Genomic DNA, 16,979 nt, shown 5'->3' with positions numbered 1-16,979 from the left:
GTTTCATTTGAATAAGTCAAGAGATTTATGAAATAATTACAACACATGTACCACTTAAAAACATTCGTAATAAAACATCTAACGGGTACTTGTTTGATTATCTACATCTATTACTCGTCCGTGGAAAATACTGCGGAAAATACTTCTTACATCAACATTAAACTGTTATCTTACCTCCATGTAAAATACTTTCATTGCATTGGCCAATGACGCTTTAACAAGTTTTCGTGCCACTGATCTCGGGAGGGTGACACATGAAAAAAACCCAACTCTCCACGCACAGCTGCATGGCTGACAATCGTATGACGTCATAATATTATGCCTCTAGTGTCCAGAGTTCCAAAACCATTCGATTAGCTGTTTTTGAGTTTACTATGTAGATATTTAGTCCACTGACATCCACTGCTTTGTTTAAACTATTAAATACATTCAATCGTTTGCACATTCAAATTAAACATACTTTTATCTATCTCGTGAAAGGTTTAGTATCAAACTCACTATCGCGCAAATCATAAACTCGTTTTCTAAAAATGCTATTACACGGAAGGTCGTTTAGTATCCTGTATGTCTGCCATATGCGCATTACTGATATGACAGAATTACACTGGTGTCACATATCAACACGAGAGCGTATTGCCACTGCCTCCAGACTCTCCAGACATATCTAGCACAAGCAGCATGAGCTCTCTTGTTTACACAAGTTAACCAACGTTATCCTTTAAGCCTGTAGTCAGCAATATTTATTACACAGTAGCGAGTTAGGCCGTTACGTCACCCCTTATGACAAGATATCGAGACTGCACTTTATTAGTATATTCCTCTTGGGTGGTAGCCAGGGCCGTCAGGGCCGTATATCCATTACATTTCGCTGGGATCGTTTTCAGGTTTCACTAACAATAATAAATTTTGTTTGATATCGTATTACTGAGATAGTCCTTCGCTTTGACCGTTCAGCTGTATTCTGAATTACTATGGTTCTTTCTGTGGTGTGACAAGTCAATTGGACCTTGCATTAATAAGGGCACCCCGATTTGATATTTTTCGGGCATGAAGTGTAACTTCCACACTTATTCATTTCTTGTTTTAATCATTGGATAAAAGAAAAGAGGCAGAACACCCCACAACGTTCGCTGAGACAGGCGTTTTTTACTAATATTCAGTGGTTCACAGCCAAGTGACATAACATGTAACCAGACATATAAAGATTCTTAACAAACCAACACCCATCAACCCAAAAGAATACATACGTAGTGATTATCATCAGGTAAATGCTAAAATACAGACAGATATTTAACGAATGGAACGTGTTTATGGTTAACAATTTGTATATCGTTTGCTGTATGAAAATACCTCCCTTAGCATCGTGCGATTCAGCCTTCTGGAAGCCTCGCAAAGACTTCGCTTTAGAGTAATGAAGGCAGAAGATTAAGTACATACTATACATACATACACGCATACAAAACTTTATAGCGTAGGCAACAAAAATATATAGACATATTACACTTGGACGGGAAGCTCTCTGCTTTAGCAACCGTGATCTACGCTACCCCCCACATTCCTAAAGTAAATTAAAATGCTTGCATGAATAGCTGTGAACGAATTTTAGTAGAATTGTACTGCCTGGAGTTCATAATTACACATGCTATTAAGCCAGGAGTCCATTACTTGTACATATATGTGTTCAAGTATTTTCGTGTCAGTGGGCTTCAAAAGGAACTGAATATTCTAGATGACTACAGTTCAACACTGAAGTTAGATGTCAACCTTTCAATATTGAAACTGTAGAATTTGTTTAAGAAGGTAAGTTCGTTGGAAATCGACTGTCCCATCATCACATTTAACAAGAGACGTATCACATTTGGCGTTAAACACGGAAAGGGCATTAACGTGTATTTTCAAGTTTGGACATAAGGAAAATTCCCACTAGGTACTTTTTTTCAAAATACTTGATTAACTAATAAATCCATCCTTCGTTATGGATGCGAAATATGGGAACAGCAAAAGAAAGGGGTGGTAGAAAGTATCCAGTTTCTCTCAATATATATCTTGTTATTACCACCAGTTTGATCTCAGTGTGGACGGTTCCTATTGTTAATAGTTAGATTGGTGTACTGCATTAAATACTGGCTAAACTACTTCACATTTCAGGTTAACAGATATTGTACACAGACAGGGATCCTTTGCTGAAAGTAACATCAATTCTACCATTTTAGAACTGTCAACCTATTGTCTACATCAGGGTTACTGATGATCAGGAAAAAAACATGATTGTCAGGAAAGTCCACATCTTTTCAGAAACACTTCGTTCAGACAATTTCAGACAATAATCCTATTTCGATATTGCTTCACAACATGCTGTGTTTCCTGTATGCACCAAGTGTTGATGTGGCGACATTGAAATACAGTGTCAGTGACAGGACCTGTGACGACTATTGATACTACTCGGCCATGTACAGGGATACTTCATGATGTTTCCAGAGCGCAACACCAGTGGTGTGTATTTCAAACGTCACATTGCAGCGGTTGCTTCATTGTTTTAAGGATATTTGCTGAAAAAATGATTACATGATATGTGGCACCGTAATTCTAGTGCTTGTCTCTGAGGTGGCACCAGTATTATGGTCCAAATAATGGTTTTGTACGTTCATCACGATTAGAGTATACTGATCCTGTAATTTCGACTACTGTCTACTGAAAATGTTAAGCCCAGCTGAAGCAATGTTATGAAACATATACGCCATTAACACAGAGCATTTGCCCCATTAGAATGGCAAAAGACTGTGTCTTTAGTGTGGACGTTTCAAACTTACGATGTTTTCTCCCAATGACACAGCAGTAACATGTGTCTGATTTATGAGAAAATAATAATCGGGTAACCTGGCTGAATAAGTTGTTTATAGCCTAATTACAACTGTCGCTGCTATTCGCGGCTGATCGAATTCACATTATGTAAATGAAGCTATACCTAATATATAGATGGAATGTTTGTCTTGTGACGACATTTTCTTTCATACATCAACTGCTACTCCCTTTTTGCCTACTCATTTTATAATTGTACACGTTTCCATAACAATGTATGGATAAGTACTTAGGCAGTAGTTGTATTTCATAATAATGCCAGTGAGTTTGATTAAGAAATATGATTTGATAAATAACAACTATAAAACTTCCTTACCCGTCTTCGTTGTCATGAGGCGATTCATGGACTGCCCAAAATTTTCAGAAGATTGTCCCGTCTTGACTTCTTCCTGGGCTTATCGACGGTTCTCATCGACAACAGTGGACATCAACAGTGAACAAACTAATGGTCAGTACACCGAAGCTGAATGCACATGCATACTAGAAGATACACCAATACACTTGTGGATAAATACCGTCCAAAATACTTTACTGATATTACCTTTTCAAACAATAACATTTTTCTTTTCCCAAATGCAAGGTTCAAAGTACATATATTCCTGTTAATTATATTTTTGAATAAAAAATAATTAAGAAAATGATTCATAATACTGAGATTGTTCGAGGATGAACAGCATGATCGAATACTAATAAACAGACAAATTATCGAACGAAGTCGCCGAGATGAAAATTCATGGTTACAATAAACATGGTTTTACGTATATCTTGCCAAACAGCCTACACAAAACGGGTTTCTCAGCATGTGAGTAGGAAACCCTACTGTTCCCACTGCTTCTGGTCTCGGCGTGATACCTTTTTCGGTAAGAGGTTATGTCATTGGTCAGGCATTGGAACTGGACCTATCGCGTGCCAGCTTACATAATGTGTTGACCAAGACTAGGGTATATAGACGGGTAGAGTCTGTGAGGAAACCAGAAAGGCCCTGATCGTAAGTCTTGCTGTTTTCACAGTTTGAGAAAGCTTGCCTAACCTTGTACTTGTTTTTTTTGGTCAAATCACTTTAGCTTTCTTATTACGAAAATAATCCACATTACTGATATATTTCCTATTTTATTTTGATGTTGATGAGGTTAGTGTCTCTTACGAAAATTCAAGAATTGTTTTAAAAATGTACAAGTTTCACAAACATCATGTCTGAAAATGAATATTTAATTCCGCTTCAGTTGCAGAGCTATTCGACAAACATTCTTCTTACTTTCGACGTATCTTCGTCTGCATCGTCAACATGGCTTCCTACGACCCCGCCGATCCTGAGATGCAGTATCTTGCCGTAGACCGCAAAAAGCTGCTGAAGGAGCAGAACCAGTCCTTTGATGCCAAGAAATCTTGCTGGGCTCCCGATGAGGAGCAAGGCTTCATTTCCGCAGAAATACAAAGCACAACAGGGGACGATGTGACAGTTCTCCTAGTTGACTCCAAGCAGGTTAGAAAAACATATCTGGAATAATTGTACTGCTTTTAAATCGAATCATCAGAACACATCATGGAATTCACACGCATAAAGGGCGAGCCATAGATTTGCAATTCATAATAATATGTTTTTAGCCATCCAGCCACAAGTTTTTGCACTTGCGCTGGTTATTACTTTGGACGATTTAATGGGAAGGAGGTATTATATAGCGGATGACTTTTTCTTTTCAGACGAAGACGTTCAAGAAGGATGATATCCAGTCGATGAACCCTCCCAAATTCGAGAAGATCGAGGACATCGCCAACATGACCTTCCTCAACGAGGCCAGCGTTCTGCATAACCTTAGGGCTAGATACACATCTGGCCTTATCTATGTGAGTTAACACAGCACCTTGTCATGCAGTTGATGTAATTTACCAAAAGCTGTGCTTGTATTCAGTGAGAGCAGTGCCTTCCTTCATGTAAACTTCGTTATGAATGATTTTTATATCGAAATAAATACTCAGTGTTGTGTCCATAGTTTTATTTTTCTTAATAAATACATCGACCATCAATTGGAATATATGAATGAAGTAACAAGAATGGGTATGCGAGAGTTGTATTCCTCAGAGAAGTAAGACCCTAACATACATCACGCATTATTATAGACCTATTCGGGCCTGTTCTGCATCGCCATCAACCCCTACCGCCGTCTCCCCATCTACACCCCGTCCATCGTGGCCAAGTACAGAGGCAAGAGGAAGACCGAGATGCCTCCTCACTTGTTCTCCGTCTCTGACAACGCCTACCAGTTTATGGTTCAGGGTGAGTAACACAGCAAACTGACGTGCATAATACGTTTTACTCACGAATATGTAAAGTGCACTTCAATTTTCATACATAATTGTGAGTGAGTGCATTGGTTTTTTGGCAGTATTTCAGTTATATATTGGCGTACCATAAACTTTTGAAGGTGGAAGAAAGCCCTTAATGATCACAGTTCCTTTTGTAACATCTGCTGCAGCTACGTCCGCCACAATTGTGAGGAATACACTTGAAACATCGGGTAAATCTAGATTTGAACATCGGGTAAATCTTGTTACAACTGACGGACGCAAGTCCGTACAGCAAATTCATGCGCACAGGAGACTTGGACAACAATGTCTGACTAAAACATGTTGCTTGGATTGAATTATACAGTCCCTATTATCCTTTTCATTTCATTTCAGATCGTGAAAACCAGTCTATGTTGATTACGTAAGTATGAAATACATAATTCGTCGAGGTTGCCAATAAATTCAAATTAGAAAACATTGTTTTTGACCTTATGGAACGGATGTATGCCAGGGATTTGGATACTTACTCTCAGTGTCGAATCATTTATTTTGTGTTATTAAGTGGTGAGTCTGGCGCCGGAAAGACTGAGAACACCAAGAAGGTCATCGCCTACTTCGCCTTTGTCGCCGCCGCTTCCAAGGGAGAAGGGGAGTCAGATGACAAGAAGGTGGGAAATCAAGCTCCTCTTATTGTAGTACAACTACTGACAAAGAAGCTTTTCTGATGATGCAGTGGTAGTAAAAACAAATGTTATTCCTAATCTTTTTGTCTGATTCCAGGGTTCCCTTGAGGATCAGATTGTACAAGCTAACCCTGTTCTTGAGGCCTACGGTAACGCCAAGACGTCCCGTAACAACAACTCTTCAAGATTTGTAAGTGGCCGATTATTCCCAAAATGAGTTTTCATTAAAACTGTAATGTAACTACGTATATATTTGCTTTGTTTCCAAGTTTTTGTAAATAATCATTTTAGTATTAACACGTTTGTTTGGTTATTGTAATACGTTGGATACATCCCTTTCTATTTTTTGTATTTAAACGCATATTCTTACATTGAAGGGTAAATTTGTGCGAATTCATTTTGCCTCCTCGGGGAAAATTGCTGGTGCTGACATTGAAACTTGTAAGTAATAAAACGTTTTCTCATATTTAAATACTTTATTAACTTAAAACTGCTAACATGCAAAATATGACTTCGAAATATTTAAATGGCAAAACCGATCTGAGTATACAGAAATAACTTTTAAACTTATTTAGGATATATGAATATACCACAGATGCACATAAATGCATATATATATATATATATCACCTCTGTTAAAAACCTAATACGTCTGTGACTTTAAATTACAGACTTATTGGAAAAGTCGCGTGTGACCTACCAACAATCTGTTGAGAGAAACTACCACATCTTCTATCAGATGCTCTGTGGAGCAGTGCCATCGGTTACAGGTAAAGAGTGGGGCTTTATGTTGATTCCGAGCTTGAAACTAAGACGTCAAGAGACGAATCAATGTGCAAGGAAACTAGGGCTAGAAAAAGCAAGGACTAAGTAATCCACGACGCCAGTGTTCGGGATCCAGCTATTATAGCACAAATTGAGTATCAGGCAGCCTAGCTTCAAGGCTATATTGAAGACCATGAATGTAAAATAATTCCATCCTTTAAGAAAGTCTGTTTGAGGGATATTTATATTAAAAAGAAAGTATCATTTAAGCATTTTCTTTACCCTTGTGGCTTATACAATGTATGTATCAAGGTACCGCGGGTGTTTTTAAATATGAACACATTGTCCTTCTTTTGTTCCAGAGACGATCTTAGCCAAGCCTGATGCTGGTCTGTTCACCTTCATTAACCAGGGCGTGCTTACTGTCAATGGAATCGACGATGTGGAGGAAATGAAGATGACTGATGTAAGATATAATTCTGTTTTGAACAAGCGTCTTACCACAATACATATTACGACTATCATTGATAATTCCAAATTGATATCTGCATTTCATACAAGCCTTAAGCTGAACTCAATAAATAAACTGTTTGAATTTACTTTTCATTCCAGGCTGCCTTTGATGTCCTCGGATTCACCGGTGAGGAGAAAACCAGCGCCTACAAGTGCACTGGCTCTATCCTCCACATGGGTGAGATGCAGTTCAAGCAGAAGGGAGAACAGGCTGAGCCCGAGGGAACTGCTGAGGCGGAGAAGGTTGCTCTTCTGTTGGGTGTCAACTGTGGTGACTTCCTGAAGGCTTTGTGTAAACCCAAGATCAAGGTGGCCATGGATTACGTCACACAAGGACGAACGAAGGATCAGGTTCTTTATTCTATCGGTGCTTTGGCCAAGTCCCTCTACGATCGTCTCTTCAACTGGTTGGTGAAGAGAGTCAACCATTCCCTGGACACCAAGAAACCAAGACAGTTCTTCATTGGTGTTCTGGATATTGCAGGCTTCGAGATCTTTGATGTAAGCAACACATGTATCAGCATTAAAATATCCTACTTATTTAAAACAATGACCGAGAATATATCTCATGATATAAGATTAAAAGCATTATTCCTGTTATCCAATTCATAGTGAAAATGCGTGAGTGCGTTTGGTTTTACGCCACACTCAGCAACATTCCACCTATATGGCAGCGGCCTATTAAATAATCTCGTCTGGACCAGACAATCCAGTGATCAATAGCATTAGGATAAATCTACAAAATGGGATACAATGACATGTTCACATCATCAACCCTGGCAATTCGATCCCGTTAGTCAATTCTTACGACAAGCATGGGTTACTGTAGATAAATTCTAAACCAGATCTTCCCGAGTTATCCAATCGACAGATGATCCACACAATCTTGCATTAAAATCCCTGTGCAAACAATATTCCAGTTCAACAGCTTCGAACAGTTGTGCATCAACTACACCAACGAGCGCCTGCAGCAGTTCTTCAACCACCACATGTTTGTGCTGGAGCAGGAAGAATACAAGAAGGAAGGCATTCAGTGGGAGTTCATCGACTTCGGAATGGACTTGCAGGCCTGCATTGAGCTCATTGAGAAGGTACACATTGGCACCGTCAAAGTATTAGTATGAATGAATTTGTTCCCTTACTCATATATCTAGTGGAAATATTCGAATGTATCAAACCTATGTGTCAGTATGCTTATTTCATCAAAATGTTTTTACAATCTTCACCTACACTGTTCACCCAATTATATTGATCTTAAATCGTGTGTTACCTATGTATAGCCTCTAGGCATCCTGTCAATCCTGGAAGAAGAGTGTATGTTCCCCAAAGCATCAGACAAGACCTTCAAGGACAAACTAACTGAGAACCACATGGGCAAATCTCCAAACTTCCTTAAGCCTAACAAGTCAATGAAGGGTGGCCAACACGGCGACTTCGCCCTGAAGCACTACGCTGGAACAGTTCCCTACAACATCGGAGGCTGGCTTGAGAAGAACAAGGACCCTGTCAACGAGACCATTGTGGATCTCCTGAAACAGTCTAAGGAGCCACTTGTCCAGTTGCTTTTCTCACCACCAGCAGGAGGTTTGTTAAAATCACAATTGAAGAAATATATCTATAATATGGCTTTTATGATGTATTACTTTCAAAACTGGATTTTGTGGAAATTGCACAACATATCATAACAGATATATAAAATAATGAATATTTCAGAATCTGCTGAAGCCAGTGGTGGTAAGAAGAAGAAGAAGAGCTCTGCCTTCCAGACCATATCCGCTACACACAGGGTATGGTGTTAAGAGGAATGTTATTAAGCTAAAAAGTATCTTATACATTGAAATTCTGATTGGGATAAACCACAGAAGTGAATTTTGATGTAGATATGCACGATAATATACATATTTATCATATGGCATCACATGTTTTTTTGTTTCTAATAGGAATCTCTCAACAAGCTGATGAAGAACCTCTATTCAACACATCCTCACTTTGTGCGGTGTATCATTCCCAACGAAACCAAAACACCAGGTATGGGAAGAAGTTTTTTACTGATTTTTTTGGCGTTCTTTTCATGACTAGCTGATCACGACTACCTTATCACGAAGGTACATTAACTCATGCACATCTATCGCAGGTCTGATTGATGCTGGTCTTGTGCTCCACCAGCTTCAGTGTAACGGTGTACTTGAGGGTATCCGTATCTGCAGAAAGGGATTTCCAAGCAGAATCATCTACTCCGAGTTCAAACAGAGGTATGTACTGAAAAAGTTATTTGGATTAATGCAATGTCAGTTGGAAGTGATAAAAGCATGACAAAAGCATGTTGTCTTTGAAACCATCTGAATACATTGATGAAAGGCATATCAGATACAGTCACTCGTCTGTAGGGAAGTTATAATTTGATCCTGAAGTTTCTTTCTTCTTTTCTTCTTCAGATACTCCATACTGGCTCCCAATGCTATACCGGAAGGATTTGTTGAGGCCAAGGTCGTTGCAGGCAAGATTCTGGAGGCTCTGGAGCTGGGTCAGGATGAGTACCGTCTAGGCAACACAAAGGTGTTCTTCAAAGCAGGTGTTCTAGGGTACCTAGAGGAAATCCGTGATGAACGTCTGTCAGTTATTGTGGCTTTGTTCCAAGCCCACATTCGTGGTTACCTCATGAGGAAATATCTGAAGAATCTTCACGACAAAAGGTAGGTTTTGAAAATGCAGACTAAACAACCGTTCTTTCCTCTAAAATCCTAAAAGTTACTGTTTGACCATGTTCATACTGGATTGCAATATTTGAGCATTTTTGCCTCTTTCAGGGTTTCCTTGGAACTGATCCAAAAGAACATCCGCAAGTGGCTGGCCATGAGGAACTGGTGCTGGTGGAGATTCTACACCAAGGTCAAGCCCCTTCTTAGTATTGCTGCTGCTGAAGATGAGATGAAGCAGAAGGAGGAAGCACTTGGCAAAACCAAGGATGAACTTGAGAAGGTGACACAGAGATGCAAGGAGCTCGAGGAACAGAGCGTCACCTTAACAGAGGCCAAGAACAACTTGTTCCTACAGGTTCAAACCCAACAGGACACCATCGATGACTGTGAAGAGAGGATAGAGCAGCTCCTGCAGCAAAAGCAAGAAACTGATGTTCAACTAAAGGAGCTGAATGACAGTTTAGTCGAGGAAGAGTCTAAAAATGCCATGTTGACGGAAAAGCAAAAACAGATGGACACTGAAATCTGTGACCTCAAAACAAGCGTCCATACTCTTGAGGAAACTGTATCAAAGGTATATGTTATTGCTTTTCTAAACCAACAATATGTCATTTAGCATATTTAATTAGTCAATTAACATGTCATTTAACACTGAACTATTTTACTGGAAACAAACCATTGTTCAGAACAACATGTTTTGATATATTTGACTCTTTGTCCGACAGTGCCAACATGACATCAAAAATAAGGATGGTCAAATCAGAACACTCAATGACGAAATGGCACAACTGGATGAAATGGTTGCCAAACTAACAAAGGGCAAGAAGGACGCTGAGGATCAGCTTGCCAAGACTAAGACTTGTCTGGAAACGGAGGAGGACAAAAATGCCAATCTCAACAAACTGAGACAGAAGCTTGAGGGTGCGATTGTTGAGGTAGGACTTAACTACTAACTAGTAAATGATTATTGTAGTCCGTTTACCATAGCAACATTACAATACGCATTCAAAAATAATACTTTGATAATAAAATCAAATGAATGAAATATGTATTTGTGATTGGTAGCTGGAAGATATACTTGACCACGAAAAGAAGGTCCATGCAGAAGTTGAGAAAGTCAAGAGGAAGTTGGAACAGGATCTAAAGGCTTCTAAGGACAACTATGAAGATCTCGATCGCATTAAGACTGACCTTGAAGAGACTCTGAAGAAGTAAGTAAACAAAGACGATTAACATACGGCCAAAAGAATGCTTTTGTTTTCTTGTCACTGAAAAAAGGATTTTAGATAAGTTGTATTTTGAGGCTTTTGAAGTGTGTTAAAATGAAACCGTTTGCCTTGTTCAGGAAGGAAAAAGAGATCACTGTTCTTACATCTGAATTTGAGGACTCTGAGACTCGTGGTGTTCAACAGCAGAAGAAAATCAAAGATCTGCAGGTAAATGATAAAACGTTTTAGCAGCATTATGATCAGTTAACAGTTATCCATGGCATTATTCGTGTGGTATGTGAACTTGCAGATACCTATTTACAGGAGTTATGTGCATATATGAATTATCATTTTGAAATAATTCCCACTTTATGTTCATACCAGAATTCCCTTGAGGAATGCCAAGAGCAACTCGAATCTGAACGACAGACAAGATCCAAGGTATGAGCAATGACTGACTGGATTGACAGATTGCGAATATGGACATTTTTTCTGTAGGGAGAGCGTATTTTGTGGTCTTTTATACATGCGTAGGTTTTAATTTCTAAGTTATTTCCAAAAGGACCTCATTTTGTAAACTGAAACATATGTAGCACTTTCAATCAGCACTTCTTATACATTTTATACCTGGTTTACGATGGTATGAATACATATTAATTTCAGGTGGAGAAGCAGAGAGCCCAGTATGCAAATGAAATGGAAAATATGGCTCAGCTCATCGAAGAAAACAATTGCACAATTACATCACAGGTAAAAAAATGTTGATACAAATGATGTAGCATTTTGTCTTCTTTCTATCCAGAAATAAACTACACATACAGCGACATATAGCGAGCTCTACTACTAAACTCTAACGATGCTAAATGCGGGAAAATATGTCTCTCCTCATACATATTTAACTGATAAGAATGTTTAACATGATATACATATTTCAACAGTCGGACGTTATCAAGAAGCGTGACACGGAGATTCAAAAGTTGAAGCATGACATGGAAGAGGCATCATCCCAGCATGAGTCTCAGATAGCCAACTTCCGCAAGAAGCAGAAGGATGCCATGGCTGAGATGACTGATCAGATGGAACAACTTCAGAAGGTCAAGCAACGGTAATGTAACAATTTTTAATAATATTCATATTGATTTGATGGACAAATGGACAGTCGAATTAGTAGTCTTGATGACTAATTAATTATTGCATATACTTGAATTTCCCGAAAAACTCCAAAACAAATAACTACAAATAGGGCACACAATGAAGGGATAGTCATGAACTACTTGAATTAATTTCGAAGACCATCGAGTTATATACATCTAGTAATTGTGCTTCATTTGGAATTACGTGCATTTACTATACAAATGACATTTGGGTAGTGACACTAGAAAAATCAGTCTTCAGGACGAGATCAGTATTTTGTTATTTCTCTCCAGGCTGGAGAAAGAGAAAAGTCAACTGAAAGCTGATGTTGATGAGCTGCTGAATGAAGTAGAGCACGCCAAGAAAAACAAGGTATGTTCGTTGAATATAAACACCACTGTAAGAAAATATATAAAATCAAGAATTGTAACATTTAAATCTATATACCATATATATTCATAATCGTCTCAAATCTCTTTGCCAGGGATGTTCCGGTGTGATGTCTAAGCAGATGCAAACCCAGATGGCCGACCTCAATACCCAGCTTGAGGAAAGTGTCCAGCAGCTCAGTGAAATGCAGATAGAGAAGAACAGACTGATGACGGAGTCTGCTGAAGTTACCCGTCAGCTGGAAGAAGCTGAACACAGAATTGGGAAACTTTGCAAGGACAAATCATGTCTTAGTGTCCAGTTGGAAGACATACGACGTACCTCCGATGATGAACAGAGGGTAAGTTATTGCCCATATGTGGGCGTTGTTCTCAGATTGTGAGAGCTAAGTTCACATAACCGCTCAAAATATCACTTTATGTGAATATTCGTGCGTGAGTTTCTAACGTAAGTAAACATGCGTAAACGTGGGTTACAGAAGTAGCTCCAGTCAAACTATCGATAAGCAAACCATAAACAAACCCTACGTCCGTTTGTTGCTACGTGTGTGTGGAGGGCCTGATGGCATTAGAATTCTATCTCGTTAAAATTGCTGTATTTGTCGTTTTCATCTTGGACCAAATTTATTTTCATTATCTTCACTCAGAAGCAACATGAAAATCGCATTTTTATCCCTTTAACCTCGGTGATGAAGTGGATACACGAGTAGATTTGTCCTGAATAATTTAGCATTGCAACGAAGTTCAGTTCTTTGATCGATTACAATATTATTGTTTGTCTTGTCGCCTTAGGTGCGTCAGCGATTACAAACTGAGATAAGGAACATGAATACTGACATGGTCAGCCTCAAGGAACAGCTTGAAGAGGAGCAAGAGGCTCGATCAGTTCTACAGCGTCAGTTGTCTAAGTCTAACCAAGAGATGCTTATGTGGAGGTCTAAATATGAAACTGAGGGTGCTGTCAGGGTTGAGGACCTTGAAGAATCTAGGTAAGCATAAAAAGTAAAAGTGCTGTGTTTATAAATAATTTTGATAAATTATCAATTTCTGCCATGGCTCAAGCTTATGACCTGTCACGTTGACGCAAGGACATGATTATGATCTTTTTACTTCACAGACGCCGAGTTCAAACCAAACTGACTGAACTTGAGCATGAACTGTCCACTGCTAATGCTAAAACCAGTTCTCTTGAGATTAGCAAAGCCAAAATGGTAGGTTATGTTTTATACTTTGTTTACGTTGGGTGTTATCTTTTGTGACAACTTTGAGTGCCTTTGGATTCGGCCTCAAGCAACCCATGCTGGTCAAGATGTAAGTTCAATTACATCGATGATGCATGGCATCGCACTGAATTGGCATTGGTCGAGGATTAATGTTCCATCGCTGCATTGTCAGGTCCAGACTATATCTCTCAAACAAGAAACAGACTTCTTGGGCAACAAGTTATCGTATCGTATCGCCAACTTTTATTAACAAACATACACTTAATTATGGACGGATTTCACATAAAGTATTTCTCAGTGCACACACATTTTATTGCGCTAGGTGAGAGAACTCGAGGATGAGCTTGAGAAGGAACAAATGCGTCATTGTGAGTGCGTCAAAACCTGCCGTCAATACGAACGTCGTATGAAGGAGATGACATACAAAGTGGACGAAGACAAGAAGACTATTGAGAAACTGCAAGACATCATTGACAAGCAGAGCGGCCAGATGAAGCTGTTCAAGTCTCAGGTCGCGGATGCGGTGAGTATCATTTGATGTGAATCATTACTCAGCATAACTGATAACTGGATTGCCTTTACCACACATGGTTGTAGGGGGTATTGCCGTTAGGCATTACACAAACGCTTATACTGTTGTGGAGAGTTTGGGCGTAGCGAGTGTTTCCAGTACATCAGGACACACTTCCCCTTTAATGATCATCTGATGTCGTAACTGATTTTACATGATCAAACCATATGAATTTACCTTCACGCCCACGTGGATCTCTCAGTGCAGACAATCGCGAGTGATCATTTGATCAATTGAATTTCGTTCAAGCTACATACCTATTTGCACCACGTTCATTTCTTGGTTTACAAAACTTGTAAGAGGTATTTTAAAATGTCACTATTTTGCACTGCTCTAACAGGAAGAGATGGCCGCCATGAACATGAACAAATACCGCAAGGTGAAAAAGGAGCTTGAGGATGCTGAAACCAGAGCCACCACGGCTGAAGAAACCGTGGCGAATTATAGCAGGAAGACTCGTACCTACACCGTCTACCCCGATACAGCATACTAACCACAAGACTCTAAACCTGGACAGGAATAGTTCGTGAACGAAGATGTTGATATCTATGAAGCAGTTTTTGTGTTCATCCATACCGCAAGAAGATTCGAGACAAGTCAAATGAATGAAATGGTGTTCGTCAAAGAAACCTTTACCTTGGTCTCACTGAAATATACGCTTCTCGATCCAGTCTAAACATCCGTAACGTATGCACTATATTTATGCTATTCATTTCTGCTAATGGTTCCTACTACGGCTGAATCGACTGTACTCAAAATAAATATTTATTGCTTTCTTCGCGGTTTATGTTGTGTATATCGCATTGACAATGCTTTCTGTGAGATGCTCAAAACAAATTCCGAGGAACGTATATCACAATTGTCACCTTTTCAGTATGTTACCTCTATGCATAGGTCACGTACAGTGACATTTGGTCAAAGTGACATTTACCACTATAAGCCAACACAATACAACCTATCACCATTGTCTGTATATGTGTATATTCGACCAATATCACGGCGGGACTACCAGAATGGACTCCACACATTGTACCCATGTGGGGAACCGAACCTAAGGTCTCTTTTCACGAAACAACCTATCCCATTCTTTAAAACAGCAATAAGGTTGCCTCAGTGTCTTACGATTACTTTAGTGCTTCGTGAAAGATTACCAAGGTCTTAGGCACGAGATTTCTCGTGCAGCAACCTATACATCCTGTATGGGTTGCTGCAGGTGCTTGTATTAGTAGAAGTATAACATATGTCGTTATAATCTTCTTAAATAACTCCTTCATGCCAGCCGACCTAATCAGCTCTCTGTTGACATAGCTATACACACGACGAATACATATACTGCTACAGGTATCTTCACTGGAAGAATTGCACCGATGGAAATGGTTGAATTTACTACATGTGCTACGCTACATCTGTGCGACTATGCGCTGTTGATGAACATATTATAGCATCAGAAATAAATGAAATTTGAAATTAAACATTTCTGTATGATCTCCAGCAAATTGTCTTGGTCTCCGCATCATTATACACTTTGATTCGACACATTTCAGGTCTGGATCGATGTCTCAGGAATGTTCTCATGTCGTCAGGTTGCCAACTGTTAAGGAACTAAACATTATCGGAATCAGTCAATAGAAGGAACAATCAAAGTTTCTGAGCTCACAATCTATGATACAGTTGGTGTTTATTTCATGCACACGACTCCAGTACCTTTCTTAACTTTGAAGGGACTGATGGATCCTGATCTGCTAAAACCTGCTGGTTAGTTTAGACATTGCAGCTGTTGCCTTTAGCTTCACACACCATAAGCCTTTAGTCACCCGATACGTCCGAATATTCGTCATCATATATATTTTGACCAATATTACAGTATCCAAGAATCGACAGTTATCGCGGTAAATGTGTATCGTATTTCCTTTGATGAGATTGATAAATCGTCACTGGAAAAGTCTGAGTTATAGTTTGAATATGATATTGTCCCATCATCAGTCACTGGAGTATCAGTTGGAATATGATATTGTCCCATCATCAGTCACTGGAGTATCAGTTGGAATATGATATTGTCCCATCATCAGTCACTGGAGTATCAGTTGGAATATGATATTGTCCCATCATCAGTCACTGGAGTATCAGTTGGAATATGATATTGTCCCATCGCATCAGTCACTGGAGTTATAGTTGGAATATGATATTGTCGTATCGCATCAAACCCAGCCGTTGCGATCGCTCAAAAAATTAACGGTTATTGAAACGCATAACATGGAAAGGCTAACGTCTGCACAACGTCAGGAGACCACTGGGATGGTCCGTGGGGGAATGTCTCAACGACCAGTGCCTGCACGTTTCAACTGCCACCGAAAACTATTTCTACACTGGTGAGACGCTACCAGAACGCAAATGACGTCATCGACCAGCCACGGTCTGAACGTCCACGCGTAACAGGACAGATGGATAAGGGTGACCGATCTTCGCCACAGGTTTCAGAGCTGCAGCGATAACTGCACGGGTCATCCCAGGACTTCGCCATATTAACCCCAACACAGTTTGACAACGTTTACGTCATCGCGGGATCACGTCCCGCCATACGACTTATCCTGACACAACATTATCGTGAAGCTCGCCGAATGTGGTGCCGAAATCATGCCCGCAGACCCT

General features: G+C 39.5%; 1 protein-coding gene across 1 annotated transcript; it reads left to right on the top strand.

Annotated features, from left to right (window-relative positions):
* Positions 1–4,100: 4,100 nt before the first annotated feature.
* LOC137285257 (myosin heavy chain, striated muscle-like) lies at positions 4,101–15,106 on the top strand. Its single transcript, XM_067817566.1, has 29 exons — positions 4,101–4,342; positions 4,561–4,704; positions 4,978–5,134; positions 5,539–5,566; positions 5,708–5,813; positions 5,926–6,018; positions 6,206–6,269; positions 6,500–6,598; positions 6,956–7,059; positions 7,206–7,607; positions 8,027–8,197; positions 8,387–8,690; positions 8,820–8,893; positions 9,047–9,134; positions 9,241–9,358; positions 9,542–9,799; positions 9,914–10,379; positions 10,531–10,740; positions 10,871–11,016; positions 11,151–11,241; positions 11,398–11,454; positions 11,677–11,763; positions 11,952–12,118; positions 12,441–12,519; positions 12,632–12,877; positions 13,329–13,525; positions 13,654–13,747; positions 14,082–14,282; positions 14,671–15,106. Exons 1-29 carry the CDS (start codon positions 4,145–4,147, stop codon positions 14,821–14,823), a joined length of 4,602 nt encoding a protein of 1,533 aa, XP_067673667.1. The 5' UTR covers positions 4,101–4,144; the 3' UTR covers positions 14,824–15,106.
* The last annotated feature ends 1,873 nt before the right edge of the window (positions 15,107–16,979 follow it).

Source organism: Haliotis asinina, chromosome 5, assembly GCF_037392515.1.
Source record: "Haliotis asinina isolate JCU_RB_2024 chromosome 5, JCU_Hal_asi_v2, whole genome shotgun sequence".
Classification (NCBI taxonomy): domain Eukaryota; kingdom Metazoa; phylum Mollusca; class Gastropoda; order Lepetellida; family Haliotidae; genus Haliotis; species Haliotis asinina.
This window is presented reverse-complemented; position numbering and strand designations above follow the sequence as displayed.

Coding starts and splice junctions, on each gene's coding strand:
- LOC137285257 (XM_067817566.1), top strand. CDS start 4,145: ATGGCTTCCTACGACCCCGCCGATCCTGAGATGCAGTATCTTGCCGTA. Junction 6,270..6,499: donor TGGTGCTGACATTGAAACTT/GTAAGTAATAAA, acceptor TTTAAATTACAG/ACTTATTGGAAAAGTCGCGT. Junction 7,060..7,205: donor AGGAAATGAAGATGACTGAT/GTAAGATATAAT, acceptor TTTTCATTCCAG/GCTGCCTTTGATGTCCTCGG.